Below are 23883 nucleotides of genomic sequence, written 5' to 3' on the forward strand. Positions count from 1 at the left end.
TTAGTCCATCATATGAAGCACTGAGGAGCAGCAGTCATATGGTTTGAATGTCTGACACGGAGGAGTCAGTGAACGCCTCTCTGGCTGAGAGATCGTGTCCGGGCGGAGGCAGGACGCTGTGAGCGGACACAGGAGGAGGAGGAGGAGGTGGAGGAGGTGGAGGACTCTGTGCAACACTCAGACTGGACACACAGCGGGTAAGTTTCAGCTCTGATCGATGTCTTTATATCTAATGTTTCCTTAAAGCAAGAAACACGGCATTTGCTTCTGTAGCGACGTGTAGTGTATCTGCGGCGCTCAGTGTTGACTTCAGGGACCTTAACGTACTTTTAAACTTTGTCCCACCTTCACTTCATCTCTCGGTATGTTGTGTTCCTCCTGTAACAGCCTACAACACTGGGGCTGAGGGTATCCTGTCAGCGTTTATGTTACTTAATCTAAACTGTAAACTATTTGTTGAAAGTTGAACAATGTAGGTGAGGTGAAGTCATCAAAAACAACCGGATGGGCTCAGATACGCAGCAAACAATCAACTCGTTCCTGTGTGGAGTTCATTGATAACTTGAGTTGTACACATTAGTAAAGTGTTAGTGAAGTTAAGAAAAGAAAGAAGAGTGATGAAAAAACAAAAAGAAACCTGTAGGACTAGGAACCTTTTCACACTGTAGAGGATTTAAGAGCTGTAATCAATTGTGTTATTAAAGGTTAATTATCATTCCCTGTTTCATAGTAATGCAATAATTTGGGTTGCCAGGTTTCAAGGCGTCCAATTTTAGGCAAAGTAACGGGGGGACATGGATATTTACATGGCATATCATTGGCCAGATCAGTAGCTGGCTTCAGCAAGGATATAACCACTGCCGGCTCCTCAGCGGTATTACTTTTGTCCTTTATCCTGCACCATATTTTTCTTGGCACTCTGAGCACTTTAAGCCGAGTGCCTTCTAGGTCCATTGTATCAGAGAGAAGGCAGACATCTAAAAAAAAAATCTGTGACTTACACCAAAACAATCTAAATGGATAAATATCACTACAGGTAAGAGGAAAAATATGTTTTGATTTTGGGGTGAACTGTCCCTTTAAACTGACTTTTCGACCAAATACCTTTTGCGAAGTATGAATGAAAATGTTTACGCCTTAAAAAGAGTTTGCTTCGCTGAAAAAAGTAATGTTGGAGGATTTTCCACAACCTGGCAACCCAAAAGTTATATTTGTTAATGACTAATAATGACTATGTAGTTTTGGTAAGAAGTTTTATCAGTAGAGAAAGATCTTTATTGACTGATTTTTTTCAATGCCTAAGCAAACTACATAAACAAACTCTTCCTTTCATGACTGAATAAACTGAATAAACAAACTGACCTTAAAGGACGACACAATTTCATGCTGTTTTACTTTGTTTATATTTGGCGGACCCTGCCACCTTTGTAGCTTCGAACAGTGTTCTGGGGACCTTATTTTCCTCTGAGAACAGCTTGTTTATTCAGTTATGGGAAACATACATATTCCTGAGTTTGTATTATTACGTCATTAATATTGTAAATATTAAAATTCTGAGTTTTAATTTCTTCTCCAAAACTACATAGTGCCCCTTTAATACAGCCATGATATTAAAGCCTTATAAAAAAATAAGGCTTCAATCAGTTGTGTTATCAGTTTAAGTGACCACTCTCAGGATGGTGCTCTGAGGAAGACACCGTATTGTCTGCTGCACAACACCTCTTGTGTTCTTGTGTTTCAGCCTCACAGTAACACATTTGTTGACAATCATTTTCCTCGAGTGTTGCACCATGAAGTGGGTGACGACACCTCGGAGACCTCGGTCGGTCAGTCGTAGTCGTCATGCAGTTGGCTCAGCCCTGGCTGTACAATAGTACACTGTCATGAGCACACAGAAGGAGCTGTTTTCATTGCGCAGCAATATCAGGCTCTTGTCAGTGTCTATTTATTCTGTCTTTTACGTCGGCTGAGTGGCTGAGTGCAGCTGTGTGAGGAGCTGTCTGTCGCTCTGTCCCAGTGTGGCTCTGACCCAACTCCTATGTTGTGTAAACACCAACTTCAGCTTGACCAACCTGATGCCTCAGTCCTCAGTTCCCATGCGGAGTCAGTCTTCTTTAGTCTCATTTTTAACACACCGGTTTATGTTTCCACAGTCCCGATGGAGTCTCACAGACTGAGCATCGTGCAGCAGCACAGTCCCAGAAGCAACCAGGAGAACTTCTTTGGAGTCAGAGTCGCGGTCCAAGGGATTAAAGGTCAACCCTACGTGGTTCTGAACAGTTCTGGCCAGGAGAGCCACAGGGACATCTCTGTCATCACTCACCAGTCGGGGTACAATCCAGGCATGGTGAGGACGTCTGTGGATGAAAGACAGTCTCCCTCTGAGTCACAGAGGACTGCAGCCTCCTCCGTGTTTCATTATCAGAAACACCCTGAGATTCTGAGACCGTATGACCCTGAGAGTAATAACCTGAACCGAGTCGTTCCTCCACCAGCGTCTTCAGTTGCTCAACCCGGACACACCGACCTTCCTCCTAATGTGAACAAACCCAGGATCCCCCTGCCTGCGGAGAGCCTGGAGGTAGATCAGAGTGAGGTGGCTCAGACTAAGACACCTCCTTCAGGTCGACACCTCCCTGCAAGGTCCCCAAACTCAGTGGATACAGACTCCATCGTATCTGTAGGGAAGCTAATAAGCCAGTTCAACAACAGCCAACGGAGGGGAAGGGGAGGCCCGAGGAACAGGTTGGATCCGGAGCAGTGTCGAAGGTCACGCAGCGCAGACAGCGGTCGAACTTCAGACTCCTCGTCTTCGTCCACTTCCTCCAGCAGAGCCTCGTCTCTGAAGGCCGTAAGGGGTGAGACCCCAGGCGGGATATATCCTCCAGGGTCAGCCAGGGCAAGACTCCTCAGCGGAGAGGTCTCTTTGGCGAGCAGGAGGGAGGAGAACAAGCCCAGCACACTGCTTAGAGGACAACATGGAAAAGAGACGATGTCTCCACATGCTGTTAAACTGCTTCACAGAGCAGAAAAACCCTCCAACTCTAGTAGTGACCAGACTGATGACTCTGATGAAAGAGACATGCAGGTAATGAGATTTGCACTGGGGCACAGTTTTAACTTAAAAGAGTGTATTTATCGGCTGTATGTTCTCTAACCAGGTCACTCCTGATCTTCTGAAAGGACAGCAAGAAGTCTCAGTAGATCCACCTGAAGACACAGCAAAACAGATACTGTTTACTTACCTCAAGGACGGGTAAGTGCCCCTCAACACTGAGCACTTTCAGTTAAAGGACATTTTGGTAAATACGGCCTTCTTGCTGAGGGTAAATTAGAAGATTGATACCACCCTCATAACTGTACCTAAAATATGAAGCTACAGCCAGCAGCTGGTTAGCTTAGCTTAGCAGAGAAAGCAAGGCACCCGCAGTTGTGTTGGACCTTTTAAACACAGAGACATTTCAAAGTATTTAAACAATGCATTAGTACAACTTTAAACAACACGATAAACAGTGAAATAAAATCTGTAATTTTACTCAAGGGTTTCATTTGGTCGCCTGTCGCTATAACTTCCAGGAGAAAGTCAAGAGAGTGAGGAAGGAAGTCGGCGAACGAGAACTTTAAAACATCACCTCGTTCGTGAACATTTTTGCCGACCTACCGGCACCTCTACAGCTAAATCAACATTTTAAATTTCATTTGTTGAATATGCACAAAAACGTTTTCCCATTGGTTTTTAATGCAAAGATAAACTAAGCTAAGCTAAATTCGCTGTAGCACAGACATGACAGGTATCCTGCCTCCCTCTAACTCTTGCATAACACTAAAGCAAACTAAAGCAAACCATTTCCAAAATGCTGAGCTATCTCCTAAAACAGCTTGATGAATGAACTGTCTGTCTTTCTCTTATTTTTTTAACCCCCAGCCACCTTTTGGTGATGAGCTTGTGGTTGTGTTCATGTAGTTCATAGTCAGATAAGGAGGTGCTGCTCCAGCTGTGTGAGCTCAGGCAACAGTCAGGAATGCTGAGAATGAACTCTTTTCCACTGATAAAATAATTCCTTCACACGGAAAGTTTGAAGATCCAGTGTCTGCTGGAGCACAAATTGTTCTGCCGTGTCTTTATTTAGGAGCTGACTCAATTTGACTTTGCCTTTGCACTCTGTACTGTCAGTGTGAAATATCTTCTTTCTTCTCAGGACGACGGATGACGACTCCACCACTCAGAGGAAAGTCACCCAGCTGCTTGAAAAGGTCAACAAGGTCTGCTGAAAATGTGGAGGAGGAGAATGTGTGTGTTGGGATGAGATGTCTGCCAGTGTTGATCCCTGTTCAACAATATTTTAATGACTTTGTCTAAAACTCATGATGATACTGTGTTGTTTGGCATCTCCTTCTCCGCTTCTCCAGGATTGTGCGGTTGAGGTGAAGCTTTTGCAGGAGAAACAGGCGGCGCTGGAGAAAGAAGTGTCCGAATTAAAGCAACAACTGGAAACTGAGATGAAGGTGTAGTGCAGTCACATCCTGCTGATTCACCTCCAAAACATTCACTTCCTATTCCTGTGACTGATGACGTTCCTTTGTGTTGTTGCGTTGTGCAGAATGAAAAGACTCTGGCCAAAGCTTGTGAAAAGGCCAGAACGGAGAAGAAGAAACTCCAGGAAGAGTTGGCCAGAAGTCAGGAAGAGCTCTTCAAACTCAGGGACAGACTGAAAGACATCGAGGCAGACCTTCAGTCTACCAAACAGGAGTAAGGGTCCGACTTCCTCGTCATTCAACAAAGTTTACAATCAAAACCGTGCTGTGTAAAAACAGGCAAATCATACCTAAAAGAGGGCTGCAGAAGAGAAAAGAAATAGTCTGACACTGATGTGTGAGATATAGCCAGAATTTTAGCATGCTAACCAGCTAGCCCCAACTTTGCTTGACTTTCTCAGCTAGTTCGCTATTTAGTCTAATAAGTAAACAAAGTAATGTCACAAAATGTCAAGAAAGGAAATATTTTTACACGTATGTTCCTTACCAAACGGAAAAATACAACCATGCACTTTTTGGATTCAAGTTTCTTTATTTTCCAAAGCTCAATTGTCGCCTCAACTCATCATAAAACAAGCTTCATAAGCCAGACGTAAAAGAAGAAGAAAAAAAAAACTTCCCAAAACAGTAAATATGAAACTGGAGCAAACAGTCGAGTTTAGCTTAGCATACAGACTGGAAACAGGAGGAACTGCTAGCCTAGTACTGGCAAGCTATTTCTCAGCTACTTGAAGTCGCTGCTTCAAGGTCAGCACATGTGTTTGTGCTGCTAGGTGGGTTTTGTTACCTTTGGACAGAGCCAGGCTAGCTGTTTCCACCTCTGTCCAGCCTTTGTTAATGCTAAGCTAACCGGCTGCTGGCTGTAGCTTCATATTTATTGTACAGTTGTGAGAGTGGTATTGATTTTGCCCACCTTTCAGTAAATAAGCATACACCCTCAAATGTTGAACTATTCATTTAAATTATTACAATAGAAAATATAGTTGGATGCTTTCAATGGACAGCAAATGAAATCGTTTTGACAACTAAACTAAGCTCAACTTCAGCTCAATGCCATGTTGCACTTTTCTTTAACTGAGCTTCTGCTCACACTGTGAGGTCGTTCAAGTGAACTGTGATGTATGATCTGATGAAAGTCATTTGACCGAGCACAGAGTCACATACCATTTGGATTAAGTGTGCGGAGATCCTTTTTTGTTATCTAGTCCCATCCAGCATCTTTCTAAAACTTGAAAGCAGGCTTCTTTCTTTGATATAAAATATGGACAAAATCTATCTGTCTTTCCTGCATATTTTCCGATGTTGTCAGGCTGAATCAGATGAAGGCAGAGAGAGCCAGATCTAAGACGGAGATGAAAGACCTTCAGCTGCAGCTCTCGGAGATGCACGATGAGCTGGACCGAGCCAAGAAGGCCGAGGTGATAAATACACAGAAAGAGGTCCTTCTGAAGGTAAATGAAACCACATGAACAAGACACACTTCACAAATCAACAGCAGCTGTAACGCTCCTTTCACTGGGTTTTGATGGATGTTTGTCAGGATATGGCGCAGCTGCGTTTGGAGTTTCAGGAGGTGCTTCAGGTGAAGGAGGAGCAGGAGGAGGTGCTGCACCGCAGGGAGAGGGAGCTCAGTGCCCTGAAGGGGGCGCTCAAAGAGGAGGTGGAGACTCATGATAGCTACATGGCGGCCCTGAAGGAGGAATATGAAAATGAGCTTGAAAAGCTGCTCAGGGACTTAGATCTGACTAAAGAGGTAACAGAGAATACACACATTTCTATGTTTTATCAGACATCGCTGTGTTGGTGTCGTTTCTACAACATCATAATCCATGTTACTCCGGGACAATCTTTACAGCTGACCAAAATGCAAAAAAAATTCCCATAGGGAGCTAGAATAGACACCATTAACTTTTGGTGCGGATCTGGATAAAGGGACGGATCCAGGAATTTTTTCTCACTTTCACTAACATTGCCCGACAGAGCGCAAATTTTCATTAATTTTTTAGGGAATCATGCATGGGTTTTGATGAAAGAGAAAGAAAAAAAAAACAAAAGCCATTTTCATTTGGCTAGTATCTGTGAGTGATATGAATCATAAACAATGTGCAGCTGAGATCATGAGGATTCAGAAAGTTACCAATGGTGTTAACATATCTTTCACAGTTTAAGAAGTATATCTAAACAGATGTTTTAAATCTTGCACCCAATTAGATTTGCTCAAACTCTGGTTAAGCAGGTATGAGTGGTTTATAATTTAGAGTAATACGGGGCTGTCGAGTTTGATTTTGGATTAGGTTTGATTGAATTAAAGGGAACTGTTGGACCATGACAGAGGTATGCGCTCTACTGAGTGCCATTCTGGTTTTAAGACCAAGCTGACTTATTATTTTTACTTAGTTTTTTTCCCTCAGTTTTCTGCTGCAGTTTGGTCAGGCTCAGGAAAATATCATGTTTTGGGTTGTAATAGACCCTTTCACCTTTTTCCCAGGTCACACAGCTAGGAAATTACAGAAACCTGACTGGTCAGTTGCAATGACGATCCTGGAACAACATTAACCACCAACACAGCGATATGAGATTGTGCCATTTCTACTGTTTCTTATTCCCAAAAGCTAAAACTTGTTGTTTTCTTCCGCCTCTCATTTTTATCGTGCATTATTTCATCCTGTCTTCCAGAACAATGCTCTGCTGGGTAAAGAGAGGGTCGACGCAGAGGAGGAGACAGGCGCCGCCAAGGTGCAGCTGAGGGAGCTGAGCCAGGAGAGAGATAAGCTGAGAGAGAAGGTGCAGGAGCAGAGCAACAAGGTGGATCAGCTGAGTCAGGCCATCCAGGAGTGTAAAACCACAGAGAGACTGCTGGAGCAGAGAGCAAAGCAGCTGGAGGTGGGAAACAGGAGCAAATATCTGATTTACTTGATCTGTTTCTTGATGTGTCTTTGATTTTCTCTGTATATCCCTATTTTCTCCTTGCTCTACAGAGGGAAAAGCAGCAGGTTGAGGAGGCGCTGAAAGACGTGAGGAGGAACGAGGAGGAGATGTGTCAGTCCAACCAGTCGCTGCTCACTCGGCTGGAGGACGTGCAGGTAAAGCGAAGCTGCTGTTAGCTTTAAACTCGTAAAGTCTAGTGTCCGATTGACAGCTGCTTTTCTGAATATTTAGAGAAGTGGATGCTCACCATTTAGCAGCACCGTCCCATGTTTCATGCCTCTGTGAAATGTCGAAATAGAGTCATGAGACGCTTTTTTAGCCCTGATCGAAGCTCACAGACTCCCCTTTTCTTTGTTTTGTTTCCAGAGTAAGCTGTCCAAGTTAAATCATGAGCACAGGGACCTAAAGGAGAAGCTTAAGGAGGAGAGAAAACAGATAGAGGAGCTGTGGAACGCAAAAACTGAACTGGAGGATGAGAGGAGGCTGCAGGACAGGACTGTGGAGCAACTACAGAGAAAGGTGAGGGGTGGAACGAGACTTTGGGTAAATTCTGCATTTTTTTTAAAGCCAAATGAGACCTGAAAATCTGTTTTCTCAACCCTAAAGCCACATGAGATCAGCAGAAACAGCTGATGTTTCTTAGACTGGGATTAGATGAATTATGACATATTTTCTTACACCTAAAGAGGTCCACTTATCTCACCGTAGAAGCTCTTTGTGTATCTCAGATGAATAGCATCATGGAGGATTGCGAGGCGTCCACAGATGTACTTCAGAACCAGGTCGACGAGGCCAGAGAGAGGAGTCAGAGGGAGTTGGACGAGCTGCGGAGACAGCTGCAGGAAAAGGGAGCAGAGCTGGAGAAATCCCGACTGGCGGCCAAAAAGCTGCAGGAAGAGGTGTGGTCCTCATTGTCTTTCTGATTCATTAGTATGTGGGATCAACTGTCTTAGTCACCGAAAAAATAAAAGTCGACACGAGGATGGAAAGGAGTTATGTCCCTTTGTTTCAGTGTTTTTCTTCTTGTGCTGAAACAAGTTTTAAAAATGTTTCTGTAAGATAAAACAGAAACATAAAAGTGTCATCTCAGAGTCGATAAATTCCGCATTTGTTTAATAACGTCTGACTGGTCGTTGCCTGTTACCTTATCTCGCGGCGTGTGTTTGTTCTGTGCTCTGTTCTGTGTCCAGCTGCTTCCTCTGGAGGAGGATCTGCACCGGTGTCACAGGGAGCAGCAGGAGGCCCTTCAGAGGGGCCGGCAGCTGGAGCAGAAGGTGGAGGAGCTGGAGGAGAGGAACGCAAGCACAGTGGGAGACAGAGAGCGGCAGGTCAAACTCATGGAGGTAAACCTTAACTTGGGAAACTTGTGGAGCTGAAGGTCGTACTCCAGCAACTTAGTATTGTACTTCCACATTAAAGATCAATGTCCTTTCAAGAGATGAATTAAAAAGATACAGAATTAAAATGTATACTGAAGCAGAGATATTCAAACTCATTGACTGTGTATAAAATATGGACGGAGCTTCCGGATCTGAAAATTGCCTTAAAGCTGCGTTCTTTCTAATGGCCTGCAGAGGGCGACTCCGCTGGTTTCAGAAAGATGTCTGATCGTATGTGAGCTTATGAGAGAATGACCTTCCTTCTCACTAGATTTACTACCTCAGTGAACAGTTTCCTAATGAGTTTATGATCTCAGTCGCTAGTTTCTTCAATGCAACATGATGTTCATTTTGTAAATCATGGTCCCATTTATAGTAAAATGCACAATAAAGGAGGGTATGCTTTATGTTATGGCCCACTTGTGATTGACAAGTTGCGACTGTGGCGTGTTCTGGGGTTCTCAGTCAGATCAAAACTGTAATCCACAAACCAAAGGGTGATATCACTGGATCCTAAATTTCCTATATTACAGCTAGTTATTGTCTCTCATTGGACCGTCTGTGACAGACCATTCCCAGTTTGCAATGCAAGGTTTCTCTCATAGATTTGTACTCTCCAAACTCCAGCTGACCTCTCAGACTTCCATTAAGAGTCACAGAAGACATTATACGTCCATATAATGAGGTTGGAGGTCAGGTCAGCGGACCTGAATATCTCTGAACTCGCTGTGAATCTCATCCTTTAATTACAGTTTTAAAATAAAAATCTTTCAAAAGTCCATAATAATGTGTTCAGATGCTCTCTGACATAATGACACACTGTACATATGTTTACTAAAAAGCTACCATCCTAAACTGATGATCATCGGGAGCTTTGAATTAGAACGTGAACTCACTCTCAGTCGAACACACCTCAGGTTATCACATGTTTTGAGGTGTTTATTTGTTCAGGGGCCAGTGTTTGCACTCACTTGTTCCTGTGAACTATAAGGGCGCTGCAAAGAGCCGTGGCCAAAACATCTCACAGCTCAGCACTGTTTGCCTTGCTGATGACAAAACATTACACAGTGACACCAGTATTCACACTGTTGACACTGCGTATCGACCGAGGAAGCTGGTGTTTACTGTACAAAGTTATCAGACCTGTCTGGGTGTTCTCGGGAATCTTCTTTCACTCTTTTCAGTGTCGAACACTCAGATCCACTCAGCAGTGAACGAATGCATAAAATCTTTACCTATTTGTGGTTATTATCTTTGTGTTACTGCATTATTCTTCATGTACTGTTTTTTACAATCTGAGTCTGTTTTCTAACCCTATCCTCAAGGTTTAGATTCATCATGTCCTCTGTGCTGGTAAACACGACAGAGTAAAGAAATATATATTAACTTGACGATGTTCTGACACATTTTTCGTGTGTTCCTCTCCTCTCAGGGACGTATCAGTCAGCTAGAAGAAGATCTTAATGATGAGCGCGGCAGTGCTGACCGCCTGATGGAACGATTAGACAAAACCAAAGCGCAGGCAGGTTTACTCTCTCACTTTCTTTGTTTTTCTTCTACACAAACTCTCATTTTGTGTTTGGTAACGTTCATACATTTCCCAGACGGTGAAGAGATTAAATTATTCCCTGTCATAAGTTTGAAAACCCAACCCTACATCTGTTTCCATCATAAACAGATTTAGGGTTGAGTGCTCAAATTTCTCCTCAGACGCCGAAAGCTGCTGATTGGCTGTTTTCAGCCCGGCTGTGAAACAAGTTTTGTTTTTCTTTCTCAACGTTCACATTCCCCTGAAATATGACTGAACAGCTCCACCATCATATATATTCCTTCATCTCTGATGTCACCTCACATCCTCAGCGGGGCTGTAAAGTAGGCCACCATTCGTGGGAGCAAAGCGGTGCAGACTAATTGACACAAAACACTGTTTTGGGTGCAGTGCAAAGACAAAAAACAGCTAACTATTGTGAGCAGCTATTCACACTCCCTTCTCTGGGCCTCTGGATGTTATTAGAGAGGAGAGAGCCTTCAGATCCAATGTGGCTGCTCAGACCAGACAGCATTTCCTCTGAGTTTAGGAGTTAAGCTGAAAACTTTTCATTTAACCTGAACGTGCCTTTGAACGGGCGGTGCCCTTTTAATAAGGATGGCTCTGTTTTCAGTCAATATGGAAGGCAGACATAGAAAGTACAATCCCATATTTATATAGTTAGAAATTGGCATAAAGAATTAATTAGTGGTTCAGTGCCCACGTAAACATTTACATTATGCTATATTTTATATAACAATCTTATAACATTATAAGAGCTCTGAACTCCAGAGGTTCACACTGCTGGATATCTGGTAGTTTTAACAGCACAGTGATACACACTGAAACACTAACCCTTAAAAAGTTGTTTAAATGAAAATGTCTGTAAAGCTTAGAGGGAAAATATCTGCAACATGACAAGAGGCTCCAACCACACACTCTTTTTTTGTAAAAAGTCATAACACGAAAAGTTTGGAAAACACTGGTTAAATCTTTTCTCTACAGCTGTCAGGGAAATGAGAGTGAAAAAGTACAATATTTCTCTCTGAAATGAATAAGGAGCATAAAATGAAAAAATGCTTGAGTAAATGTACTTAGTTACTTTCCACCACTGCTGAATGTTTAAACTGTGTTCTCCTCCTCTCTGTTGGTTGTCTGACAGATGGATCAGATGAGGAACGAGCTGATGCAGGAGAGAGCAGCCAGGCAGGACCTGGAGTGTGACAAGACGAGCCTGGAGAGACAGGTACTGACCCCTGAGACAGGTACTGACCCCTGAGACAGGTGCTGACCCCTGAACAGCTAGCTACCTCTTAGTAACGACAGCTGTGATATTAGCCCCCTTTAGCCTGTCTGAGAGCAGCTTTCTTAGCTGACTGCAAAGAGTTGGTGTCTATTTTATTATTTAGGTCTAAAGCCCTTGCCAGCTCCCTCTTTTACTTCTCCTTTCTTGTCTGGCACCCTGATTTATGTGCAGGTCCTGTAGTAATTGTAAGTAATTGTGAGTAATTTGGTTCAAAATAAAATTTGGTCATAACTGCTAATTTAGGATGAACTTGATAACTGCAGGCCTGAGAAAGGCCCTGCTGACCCATGAGGCAGGTACTGACCCCTGACCTCACACAATGCTTGGATATATTACTACGCGTGATGCCATTTAAATGTTTGCGTAAACCTACTTAAAGCTGCCCAGAGGACTTTTATTGTATCCTTGAACGACCTGCGTTGTTTACCTCCGTGTTTACTAGTTTTGTTCTTCCCTGCCTTTTCTGGGACAACGCTCTATTTCTTGAAGCATGAGTGTCCTCATGTTCTTGCATGTAAACAAACAAAACAGGAATGCCACTCATTAAAACATTCATTCATAGCACTACTACTCGTCGGAAAATGCCTCGAGGGCACCTTTAAAGTTTGCCTAATTAATAACAGTAATGACTGTTTAATTTCCTCCATCAGAATAAAGACCTGAAGAGCCGAGTGACTCATCTGGAAGGATCTCAGAGAACCAACCAGGATTCACTCGTCTCCAAACTTAACAGCCGCATCCAGGAACTGGAGGAAAGGCTGCAAGGAGAAGAGAGGTGAGCATCAAATAATTACCTTATAGCTGATAGATGTATACAGAGCGTATATTTAGCAGGATAACACTATGAAGAACACTTTGGATAATGGTCGCATCAGATACTTGAGCGGTGAACCCACTCATATCAAGTTCCCTGTGGTTGTAAGAGTGAGAGTATCTCTGGTCCCAAACACGCTAGGAAGGTGTTGAGTTACAGGAAGCTGCAGGAGCGATGTGATCTCTTGATGCTTCTGCCCTCAGAGACAACAACAGCCTGCAACAAGCGAACCGCAAGCTGGAGCGCAAAGTGAAGGAGATGAAGATGCAGGCGGACGAGAAGCACGTCAACCTGCAGAGCGACAGAGACCAGGTTAGACACAAAGAAAAAAGTTATCATCCTGCAGTTGGGAGCGGCAGCTTTGACTCGTGATTCAATATCCCACTTCTGTGAACTCTGCAGCTGACTCAGAGGCTGAAGACGGCGAAGAGGCAGATGGATGAAGCGGAGGAGGAGATCGAGCGTCTGGAACACGCTAAAAAGAAGCTGCAGAGAGAACTGGACGAGCAGATCGAAGCCAACGAGCAGCTTCACGGCCAACTGAGCACGCTGAGGAACGATATGAGGTGACCAGTCACCTTCTGCCACTTCTAGAGTTTCTTCTAAATCAAACCTTGTTGTTCTTTATCTCTTATAATTACAATTTTTTGAATCAACAGGCGAAGGAAGAAATCCCCTCCTCTCATTAGGGACGATGTGAACGAGGTGGATGACTTTGGATCTGATTGACTGACTGGCGTGTGATGAAAAACAGTCATCTCTGGACTTTATGAAGGAATGTTGGACTGTGAAGAATCCTTCATATCATAATTCAACATAATGCCATTAACAACTCAGGTGTGATTTCATTGTTTCCAGTTATGAGTAGCATGGCACCTTTCCAAGGCTGACCTCTTGTGGCACCATGTAAAACTACAATATCTGACAAACTGTTTTACAATGCACCAAACCAGCTTATTTACCTCTACTTTGTTTTCTAAGTTATTTCTTTGCCGTGTGAGTTAATATGATGCAAGCTGCAAATCTTAAACTGATTAATAAACATATTAAAATGCATTCCCTGCACTCAGTCATGTTTATACGCCTCCAGAAACTCTAAAAAACCTTTGAAATAAATCTAGTTGTATGGTGTTTCTGTAAAGCTGAGTCTGCCCCGCACACAAAAGAATCAGAAAATCTGATTTGAATTTGATTGAGATGCAATAGAAACTACACGTGTCAATCACTCTGCCCGCCCTCTGCTGTGAAACTTTGTGTTGTGCACAGTGTGATGATGGTTGTGCAGATGGATCAATTGTCCATGCTGAATGGCCACCTCCAGTTAGAGGTGGAGATTTGACATGAGAGCTCAGAACTCCAGAGGTTCAGACTACTGGATATCTGGTAGTTTTAACAGCACAGTGATACACACTGAAAAACAACACGAGAGAAGCATGAGGCAACACTGTGCACTCAAACATGGAATATTCAAGGAATTCCTGGCAGAATTCCTGGGGACGTTTGTCTTGGTCGTAAGTAACACTTTCTATTAAAATTATATTCTGTTGTTTCAAGTCTGAAATGTTCATACACTTGTTTCATGTTCAGAAATGTTCTTGTTCTGCATCTGCCTTTATTATTCTATCTTTGAAAAGAGACTTCTGTGAAAAGTTGCTGTTGTCTTCCTCTTTGTTTGCCAGCTGTTTGGCTGTGGCTCAGTCGCTCAGACCGTTCTCAGTCGAAACACCCTGGGGGAGCCTCTCACCGTCCACATCGGCTTCTCCGTAGGACTGATGATGGCAGCGTATGTGGCCGGTGGAGTGTCGGGTAAATGTGGTTTCATGAACTCCTGAAGCCTGATTGTTTTTTTGCAGTCCAGTATATCACATGAGCCACCGCATCCCAGTTACGGTGTTTGATATTGTAGTTGAAAGTTAAAGGAACAGTTCACCCCAGAATTAAAATTCAGTCATTATCTGCTCACCCTCATGCTGATGGAAAGTTGGGGGAAGTTGCGTAGTCTATGAAACATTTCTGGAGCTCCACAGCAAAACAGCGTTGCAGCATTCTCCTAAATAACTGAAATAGATGGGGACTTGTTTTAAACATGAAAAAAACACAAAATGGCTCCATGCAGCTCATCCGGTATAATCCAAGTCTAATGAAGTGCTAAGATCCGATTTTTTTCTTAGTCCCCATCTACTTCAGTTGTTTAGGAGAATGCTGCAACACTGTTTTGCTGTGAAGCTCCAGAAATGTTTTGAGGACTACAAAACTTCAGTCAACCTTCCATCAGCGTGGGGGTGAGTAGATAATGACTGAATGGTCATTTTTGGATGAACTGTTCCTTTAATGCCCCTGCAATACAGTTTTTTTAAATAATTGTTAATGGATGTTGTTGCTACTGGGCTTAGCTTGGACTTACTCACTTTTAATAATGTAGTTGTTGCATATTCAGCTTCTTTAATCTACTGTTGAACTCTACAGACTCTAGGCTGCATTAAAATAATTCATAGTTAATACAAACAACCTGTGCCAGAACACATAAACAGTCTGACACAGCTGGCCTTTATCTGTTGTAATGAAAACACTGTTACTCATGAGGCCTGCAGCTTGTAATAATATAACTTTATGGCTTCCTGTCCAGCCATGTGCCACCTCCGTGGCTCCAGTGTCAGCAGGAACGTGCCAGCTCTCTGTCCAGATTCAATGAATGTGCACTGAGCATTGATTTGTTAGTGCTAGTGCACAGTCTCTGTGGGGTCATACATAACCCTGGGCACTGAATGTCCTGCAAACGCCATTGATCATAGGCCACGTTCATCAGTCTTTGACAGAGAGCAGGCTCAGTCCAAACCAGACTGCCTGCCTCATCTGAGCAGCAGCTACTTCCAATTTTACATCAGAGGGACAAAATAGATTTCATTAAGACTGAACAGATTTCTAATTTGTTTTTAGAAGTAAAAGCTAGCAGGAGGAGAGCACAGCTGGAATAAAAGGGAACAGAATAACGCTCCCTTTGTTTTTTTTTTTTTACTTAAAGGTTGAATTTCTAATATGTGACCATTATTCTGCCTCTTCACTTGTGAGCATACATAACAAAACCCTGCACCGCCCCAGGGGCTGCTCTCCTTCTGCTGCCCCTCGTAAATGTGACAGCCTCCCTAATGATGGAGAGGATATCATGCCAGCCACCTCCACCCACATCAACCCTCTCTCACTCTCTGCTTTGTCCTCCGTCCCAGGGGGCCATGTGAACCCTGCTGTGTCTCTGGCCATGGTGATTCTGGGCAAACTGAAGATCTGGAAGTTTCCCTTCTATGTCATTGCTCAGTTTCTTGGTGCTTTTGCTGGAGCCGCTGCAGTCTTTGGGCTGTACTATGGTGAATACACTGAGCTTTATTCTCTTATATGTTGAACCATAACAGCTGGTACAGACCTCCAAATGCTTCTCCAAAACTTGAAAAAGAGCCAACACTCTTAAAGCTAGTGGTGTATTCAGCTGTCATCTAACTGTTCGTCCTCCTCACAGATGCTTTCATGGACTTCACCAGTGGGATTCTGTCGGTGACGGGAATCAATGCAACAGGTCACATTTTTGCTTCCTACCCTGCGAGACACCTGTCAATCCTCGGTGGCTTCATCGATCAGGTGAGGTCCGGTCTCTGTGACCCAATGACCCCGCCCTCCTTTGTCGCCGCTCCCATTCAGGCTCTAAATACTGCGAAGTCTGGCAAATGCAGCTAATGCAACATTGATTGCCCCATTTTGTCTGAGAACACCCCCTCTTTTTGCTCAGTTTTTGGGTCTAATGACCCATTTCCTGGCATTCTCTGGAGGGTCAAATCTATACCTAACAGCATTTTCCGTCTTTTTAGTTGGTGCAGTGATCCAAAAATAACACGTCTACTGTTGAAAAGCACATCAGGTGAACCACTGAGATAAGCCTAATCAGAGGGGTTGTGCTCATGTTAATGTTTCCTTCCCTTTAACCTACCAGTTAAAAGCTAGATTTGATGGTTCAAAGAATAGTTTTTATGATTTACATATCCAGATTACAGTGGAAATGTAATTTTAATTTACCCAATACAATTTGACCACTATGCAGGTTAATTCTACAGATTTTATTTTGTTAAATAAACATTATTAAAAGAGATATACTTTGTCCACAAAGACATCACATATATACAGACACACTTTTACCTACATATACTCAGATATATTATTTAACTGTTGTTTTAGCAATTACTCAACAATTCATTTACATTATACATCATACAATACATTTTTTATTTATATTTTAGTTTATATGTTTTTATTTTTACACACTCTTTATCTTATATATCTTATAATTTATCTTTACTGAAACATAATTATTTCTGATTCTGACTCTGATATGGATTTAAAGAGGAAGCAGAGAGCTAAAAGTAAAGGCAAGACAAACAAAATAACATTTAATAAAAATAATGAGAGGAAAGAAAATCAATCAACGCTGTAATTTGGAAGTTACTGATGTTTGTTATGATCTTCTTCACCTGCCTGAGCTCTGTTGTTTATTAAACAGATATGCTGTCCTTCTGCAGGTGGTGGGGACAGGTATGCTGGTCCTGTGTATCCTGGCTATCATTGACGGTGGGAACATCGGCGCTCCCAAAGGTGTGGAGCCGCTGGCTATCGGTCTGATCATCATGGCCATCGGTGTGTCTATGGGACTAAACTGTGGCTACCCTCTGAACCCTGCCAGAGACCTGGGACCCCGACTGTTCACAGCTGTAGCAGGATGGGGGATGGAGGTCTTCAGGTAACTGTAGTCACCATAGCTGTAGTAAGACCCTTACATTGAGGTTATTGTGTGATTTCTCTCATGTACCTGGGTTGAAACGAACACAGGAAGTTATACCATGTAGAGGTTTAGTGGCAATGATCAGGCTGGTCCTGCTGCACTAGCTTGACCGTGTGTTGAGGGTTTAATTATCCATCATTTCAAATCAATTTGGGATCTCAGGGATTCTGGAGAATTGGATTACAGTGAGAAGATAATGATTAAATCTTCAATTTGGGGTGAGCTTATCCAATAACAAATATTACAGTTCAATGTAGACAGTTAATGATTTTGTTAAATTTAGTTTAACAACTCTCATATGATAAAGGGGCACTGTGTAGTTTTGGAGAAGAAATTCAAATTTTAATATTTACAATATTGATGAGGTAATAATACAAACTCAGAAATATATATTTTTTCCATAACTGAATAAACAAGCTGTTCTCAGAGAAAAATAGGGTCCCCTGAAGCTAGAAAGGTGGCAGGGTCCGCCACATATAAACAAAGTAAAACTGTATGAAATTGTGTTGTCCTGTAAGGTCAGTTTGTCTATTCAGTTTATTCAGTCATGAAAATGAAGAGAGTTTGTTTATTTAGTTTGTTTAGACATAAATAATCTGTCACTGAAGATCTTACTCTTCCCATTTAAATTTCTTCTCCAAAACTGCAGAGTGCACCTTTAAAAGTCTATCATTTTTCTTTACATATATAGTTTTACTGCTTGTCAAGTCTTTTAAATTAGATCCTTTTATTTAATTTATTTATTGAAACCTTTATTGAAGTAAACTGATGAAGACCTGAGCTGTTGACATGGACAATGATAGTGTTATATAATGTCACATGCACTCAACAGATGCAGTCGATGCTTGTGAATGATCCAGCGATCACCAGTGGCCTGCAGTGGCCCCAGTGCCAGCTGCCCGTGTCGCTGCCAGAGAGGTATTTAACTCTTTCCTCTTGCTCACAGTACTGCAGACTACTGGTGGTGGATCCCTGTGGCGGGGCCCATGGTGGGCGGAGTGGTCGCAGCCGTCATCTACTACCTGCTGATCGAGCTGCACCACCACCGTGATGAGCCTGAGAAGCCCCATGAGGAGGAGGAGGAGGAGGAGGAAGACGAAGAGGACGACGACAGCAGTCTGAAGGACAAATATGAGATGATCACCATGAGCTAAAGAGAAAAAAAAGACATTAACCTCCAGGACTGACTGGTCCGATTCTGTCAGGTGAAGAGCAGCCAGCACAGCTTCCATCTCTGGCAAACCTGTTAATCTCAGGATAGGCTGTAGTTTCTCTTCTGATTGAAATGATCCTCCGCAGAGACAAGCTTTTCAGCTCAGTGATGACAACATTAGAACATTCACGGGTGAAAACACAAAGTAAAATCAATTAGGAAACTTTTTGGATGAACAAACTGCAGCTCTGTTAAGCGCAACAGAGATTGTTTTGGTCTGTGCTGTCAGACAATGTTGCACCGTCTTTGTAAAATATTGAACCTGTTATCCAAAACAATACCGGACTGTCTCCTTTGCAATTTAACTTTTGATGTTATATGTTTCATAAACACACAAAAATGTCACTCCTGTGTGCTTTACAATGTTATGACTTTTCATATTTATGTTGTAAATACTGCATTATAGATATTAGAAGAAAAATGGCCATTATTTGGATATATTCACTTGGTACTGAAATAATAGTTTTAGATTTCTTCTTTTAAATTTGCTCCTATTTTCCTCAGTGGTTGTGATATTATCTGTATATCCACTTAAAACATTTTGGGTTTCTTATATTTATGTTCTTCTTTTGCAAGCTGTGAGGAATCCTTCCTTCTGTTCTTTATTAATATTTGTATTTTACTCTGTGTTGTTTTGTCTACATTAAAGTTTCTATAAATATGGACTTGTAGCAGAGACTCCATCATCCGTTGCATTTATCACTCAGTTAGTTGATGTAATTTTCCTCTCTGCATTCAAACTATACATCCTCAAACGCCCCTTAAATTGTTCTGTACGTAGGCTTTAATACTGTGTGATGAAGTGAAAGAGGACAGAAACTGCAGACATAAATCCTTTCAGTAAGCCTCACCAGCAGACAACCTTCAACGATACAAGAGATGGATCATTTGTGTTTAGTTGACAGGGTTGCAGAGGATGATTACACCTCTGTGTCAGCTCAGAGCACTCTGCTGTTAAATATTTCCTCGTTATTGTCAAAGATGATACGAGTCACAGTGTCTGCCTGGAGCCTCAGGAAGTGACTGCACTGTTTGAGTTGAAGATGTAAAAGCAATGTGATTTTACTTGAGGGAACCTGAAGAAGACCCTCCTCAAACCTTAGAATCAACACCACAGTGTAAATTTACTCCATTACAAGAAAAGGTCCTGGCCTATATACTATGTTTTTTTTGCAGCTACTTGATCTAGAGCGAGAACAATGGCGTATTAAGGTTAATAAAGCACTGGAGTAGGGCTTTATAGTTGGACAAAATGTACCTTGAAATTGTACTTGAATACATGTGGTTAGTTGATTTCTGTCACTGTCTTTAGGCCACTATTGTGTTTGGCTGCAGGCAAATGATAAACAAAGGGTCTGAGATGCTTTCAGTGACACTTAAAACTCTCAGAGAGGAAACACAAACCCCCATTTCAACACTTGTGCTAACTTACTTTGAGTGACTGTGTAAGGGTCACTAACAGCAGCAGACAAGAAGTCTCCAGATCCTCAGCGCTGAGTGGAGAGGTGTGTGATGGACTGAATCGGGGCGTCGCAGGGCGAGTTCATCTGCCACCAGCCTGAGGGTGAACGTGCAGATCATGTTACTGTTCATGTCAGTTTGTCATGCAATCATTGCCTGATTGCATACATGGAGCAGAGAGGAAAATCACTTTGTATGGACTGACTGGCTGCTCAATAACGATACATGTGCAGGTGCATGTGATTCTCCCCTTTCTCACCTAGGTCAGAGATGATGTAGGACGACGTGGCGGTGCTGAGTCAGAAGCACTGACAGACTTCTTAGCATAAAAACATAACAGTCTCCTGAGATCTGGGCCTGTAAAACTGCATTCTTACTGCTTGTCTCTGTGAGATCACATGGACACACCAAATAAGCTCAATTTGAGAAATATTGACTTCACTCTGTTGCATTACATCACATTTATTTAGCTGATGCTTTTATCCAGAACAACTTACAATAAGTGAATTTAGCCATGAGGACTCAACCCAAAAACTACAAGAATCTTGCAGGCACACTCATCTCATTAAATATGTTAAACTGCTTCATCTGCCACAGAAATAATAAGGGGGAAAGGGTTTGTTTTATCGGCCAATATCTGCTGTCCTGGAGCTCGTTCCACCATTGTTGCCTGGACAGCCAACAAGTCATGATTTTGTTGAGCGAGTAGCAGATCAAGGCTGTGGAGTATGGTTTCACACAGTCCTGGATGTAGGATCACCCTGAGCCATTTGCAGCACAGTAGACAAGTACCAGTATTTTGATTCAGATTCGAGCAGCCACCAGTAGCCAGTGCAGGGTGCGGAGGAGCAGCTTGGTGTGGGAGAACTGCTGCATTCTGGATGAGCTGCAGAGGTCGGATGACACATACAGGCACACCAACTAAGAGTACGTTGCAGTAGTCTATAGGCGTGAGAAGACAAGAGCCTGGGGAAGGGACATATCCTCCTGATGTTGGTGAGAGTTATTCTAATGGAGCAGATTGCTGCAGAAATGTTGGCACCAGCTTTTGGAAAACTGCTGGGGTGAAGATATTCAGAAATGCTGTTTTCAGTGTTTATGTGTAGAAAGGAAAACCAGGCTTTTTTGGCCTTTTTTTTTTTTAGCCTGCGTTTGTGTTTTCATACCGTGTGTGTGGACAGGAATTTGTTTTAAACCGGAGGAGGAAAAAAATGCGTATTTAAAAAAACCTTTGTACGTGTGGACTAGGCCTGACACTGGCCTTTGAGTCTGTCCTAGGTCAGAACAAAGAACTACAGGGAGGCAGTGTTTGATATCTACGGTCCTCACTTCTGAAATAGCCTACCAGAGGACCTGAGGGCTTCGCAATCTATTAACACCTTTAAAAGAAATCTTAAGACTCACCTGTGTATTTTTGTAATCTATGTTTTTTAATCTAACCTCTTCTACTGTGCTACTCTGGTCTCTATATTGTATTTCACTTGTGTTATTTTATTGTATTTCATATATTTCAAAGTTGGATCGGAATAAAAAAGCAACAGGGTTAGATAGATAGATAGATAGGATCATAGATAGGATTAGTTGAGAGTCATCTGCATACCTGATGTGACTTGGAGTAAAAAGAAAAGAGGAAGGGATCAAGAACAGAACCCTGAGGGACCCCAGTTTTGAGTCTGCAAGGTTGAAACACAGATTAAGTTGTTTCAATTAAAGGAAAATCCACAGCAAATTCTGTGATTCCTTCAACTGGCAGCACATTTGAATGTTTTTTTCTCGCAGCAGCCAAAGTTTTTATGAGACCAACAAACTAAATCCATGCAGACGGGCTGAATGGAGCGGCCTTGACAACCTCACAGGCAGGATACCGGACAATGAACTGGGAGTTGTATTCTTTGCTGCCACTGTGTTTCCAGCCTGGGTGACACTCAGCAGGCTGGTGCCACTTTCACAATCATGCTTTGTCACAACGCTGAAACACAAAAGGTGCTGCTCGCTTATATAGGCTGTGACGTCAGCTCCTTGCACAAGGCTGAAATTCTAAACGCAGAATATTGATCAGGGTTAGAAACACAGTGAGTGACATCAGCTTATGGAGAAGTGTGACAAAATGGACGACGGCATCTGTAGCAATAATGTGAGCTTACTGGAATACAACTCAGCAGCTGCATTATCCAGAAGATATTGAACCTCAGCCAGCGACTGCAGCAGAGGATCCACATTGAAAATCAATAGCGGGCCACATTCCACTGCATGTGCTAATGCGTGCTTCCAAGACCTGACATACACTCTCCTATGGTTGTTACATCATCAAACACGTTCACGCTCATCAGTAAGTATTGACAGTGAATAATAGTGTGTAAAAAACTCATTGATGACACTGTGAATAAAGTGTTGCGGCTCAGGAAAATAAAAATGTCTGAATTTGCTTTTCCTTCTTCCAACGTTACTCAAATAAACCAAACTTTTCTGAGCTCACACAATATTTGTAATTCAGTTTCTTGATTGCTGAAGGCCTCTTCTGTGGAACCAGAGGGGATGAGGAGCTGCATTTTGCTTTGCACTGCTGCTGATGTTGATGTTGATGACTCCAAAACCTCTGGACCCAACATGTCACCCTCAGCAGCTGCTCCCTCTGCTGTGGACGCTCCTCTACTGCATTCAGCTGAGTGAACAAGTTTCCTTCACTACTTTATTGAGGAGTTAACCACAGTAAATAATATATTAAAGATGCAGCTTTTAGAGCCCAACACCAGAGGAAAGGCGGATCAGACGTTTGAATCTCTTCCCACTGCTACAGTTCCTCTGAATAAAATGTACTTCATCATCTAACATCCTCTCATTTAACCCTTACACTTCTTTATTGAGCAGAATTTAAAGTTTAAAAGAACATTTCTAAAAAATCTGATTAATCCCATCCTTAATATTACCCTATGAATGTCCAAAGTTTATCATTTCTGAAGATGAGCGATTTTTTTAATGAATGTTTTGTTGTTTTATTTCATTGTTAACAGAAAATGAACCTTGTCTGCCAATTAAGGCATGAACAATATGCTCAATCAAAAAATTTTGATTTTGTCATGTGAAGCACAGCAACAGAAAACAGAAAGGCTTCTCCTGAGTCAACATGTCGTGCCGTTTTTAGTCGTTTCTGCAAAGAGATCTTTAACCATATACTGATGCAACACAAAATGAGTGTTGGGTACATTTTTGTAAAATCGGTGATATGAATAATGAAAAGTTAGGGGACTTGTGAGAAACAGATTACATGTAAAAAATAAAATGAATTGAATAAAAATAAGAAAAGCATCGGCACACTTTGATCTCTGCAATATGAATGTTGTTGAAGCTACTCTTCAGTCAGAGACCTTCTTTAAACATAAACAGGAAAGAAGTTTGATGCCTCAAGAAGATCTCTGACTAAAGGCTTGTCTCTATAAATGATAGTGTTAATAACGTGTCACAAGTTGTTAGGTTCATTAGTGTAAGGTCAGTCTGAGCGTTGCCCTTTCACAAAGTTCGACAACTTACAAAAAGAATCTATGTACATTCAAAAAAAGCTGAAGCATTCGTACATTCAGAGTCATGCTGAATTATTGTATGTGGCAAGTTGTCAGTCAATCTTCAAGCATCACCAGGAGAAAGTGAGAACAACAGAGAATAGATACTGACAGCTGATGCTTGAGGATCTCTGACTCGCCTCAATAAATATTACACAGATTGTTTGCACAGATGCTTTTCTCGGCTTCAGCAGCTCCAACAAATGCTCCTGAGGTGAGCAGTGATCCTGATGGAGAAACTGGTCAAAATGAAAGCAGCAGCAGATACCTAAACATTTAAAAAAAAAAAAAAAAAAGTTGGAACACTGCGCAAATTGTAAGAAAAGACAGAATGCAGCG

At 42.2% G+C, this 23883-nt stretch overlaps 2 protein-coding genes across 2 annotated transcripts; both read left to right on the forward strand.

Moving 5' to 3' along the window:
* Window positions 1–177: 177 nt before the first annotated feature.
* LOC141001096 (cingulin-like protein 1) lies at window positions 178–13516 on the forward strand. The gene is made up of 19 exons (XM_073472053.1): window positions 178–197; window positions 2154–3088; window positions 3162–3256; window positions 4200–4263; window positions 4411–4506; window positions 4602–4750; window positions 5846–5987; window positions 6077–6289; window positions 7213–7419; window positions 7515–7619; window positions 7831–7983; window positions 8193–8363; window positions 8655–8807; window positions 10276–10365; window positions 11534–11617; window positions 12328–12452; window positions 12695–12803; window positions 12894–13057; window positions 13151–13516. The coding sequence occupies exons 2-19, from the start codon at window positions 2159–2161 to the stop codon at window positions 13218–13220; spliced, it is 3120 nt and encodes a 1039-aa protein (XP_073328154.1). The 5' UTR covers window positions 178–197; window positions 2154–2158; the 3' UTR covers window positions 13221–13516.
* A 408-nt stretch (window positions 13517–13924) lies between these two features.
* LOC141001119 (aquaporin-9-like) lies at window positions 13925–18521 on the forward strand. Its single transcript, XM_073472087.1, has 6 exons — window positions 13925–14002; window positions 14171–14297; window positions 15716–15853; window positions 16003–16121; window positions 17054–17271; window positions 18260–18521. The coding sequence occupies exons 1-6, from the start codon at window positions 13925–13927 to the stop codon at window positions 18465–18467; spliced, it is 888 nt and encodes a 295-aa protein (XP_073328188.1). The 3' UTR covers window positions 18468–18521.
* The last annotated feature ends 5362 nt before the right edge of the window (window positions 18522–23883 follow it).

The sequence above is a fragment of the Pagrus major genome, chromosome 8 (genome assembly GCF_040436345.1).
Source record: "Pagrus major chromosome 8, Pma_NU_1.0".
NCBI classification, from domain to species: Eukaryota; Metazoa; Chordata; class Actinopteri; order Spariformes; family Sparidae; genus Pagrus; species Pagrus major.

What these genes read in the sequence shown, in the direction of transcription:
- LOC141001096 (XM_073472053.1), top strand. Translation starts at nt 2,159, where the DNA reads ATGGAGTCTCACAGACTGAGCATCGTGCAGCAGCACAGTCCCAGAAGC. An exon ending in TAGACAAAACCAAAGCGCAG is followed by an intron (nt 10,366 to 11,533) that starts GCAGGTTTACTC and finishes GTTGTCTGACAG; the next exon opens with ATGGATCAGATGAGGAACGA. An exon ending in AGGCTGCAAGGAGAAGAGAG is followed by an intron (nt 12,453 to 12,694) that starts GTGAGCATCAAA and finishes TTCTGCCCTCAG; the next exon opens with AGACAACAACAGCCTGCAAC.
- LOC141001119 (XM_073472087.1), top strand. Translation starts at nt 13,925, where the DNA reads ATGAGGCAACACTGTGCACTCAAACATGGAATATTCAAGGAATTCCTG. An exon ending in TGTGGCCGGTGGAGTGTCGG is followed by an intron (nt 14,298 to 15,715) that starts GTAAATGTGGTT and finishes CCTCCGTCCCAG; the next exon opens with GGGGCCATGTGAACCCTGCT. An exon ending in TGGGGGATGGAGGTCTTCAG is followed by an intron (nt 17,272 to 18,259) that starts GTAACTGTAGTC and finishes TCTTGCTCACAG; the next exon opens with TACTGCAGACTACTGGTGGT.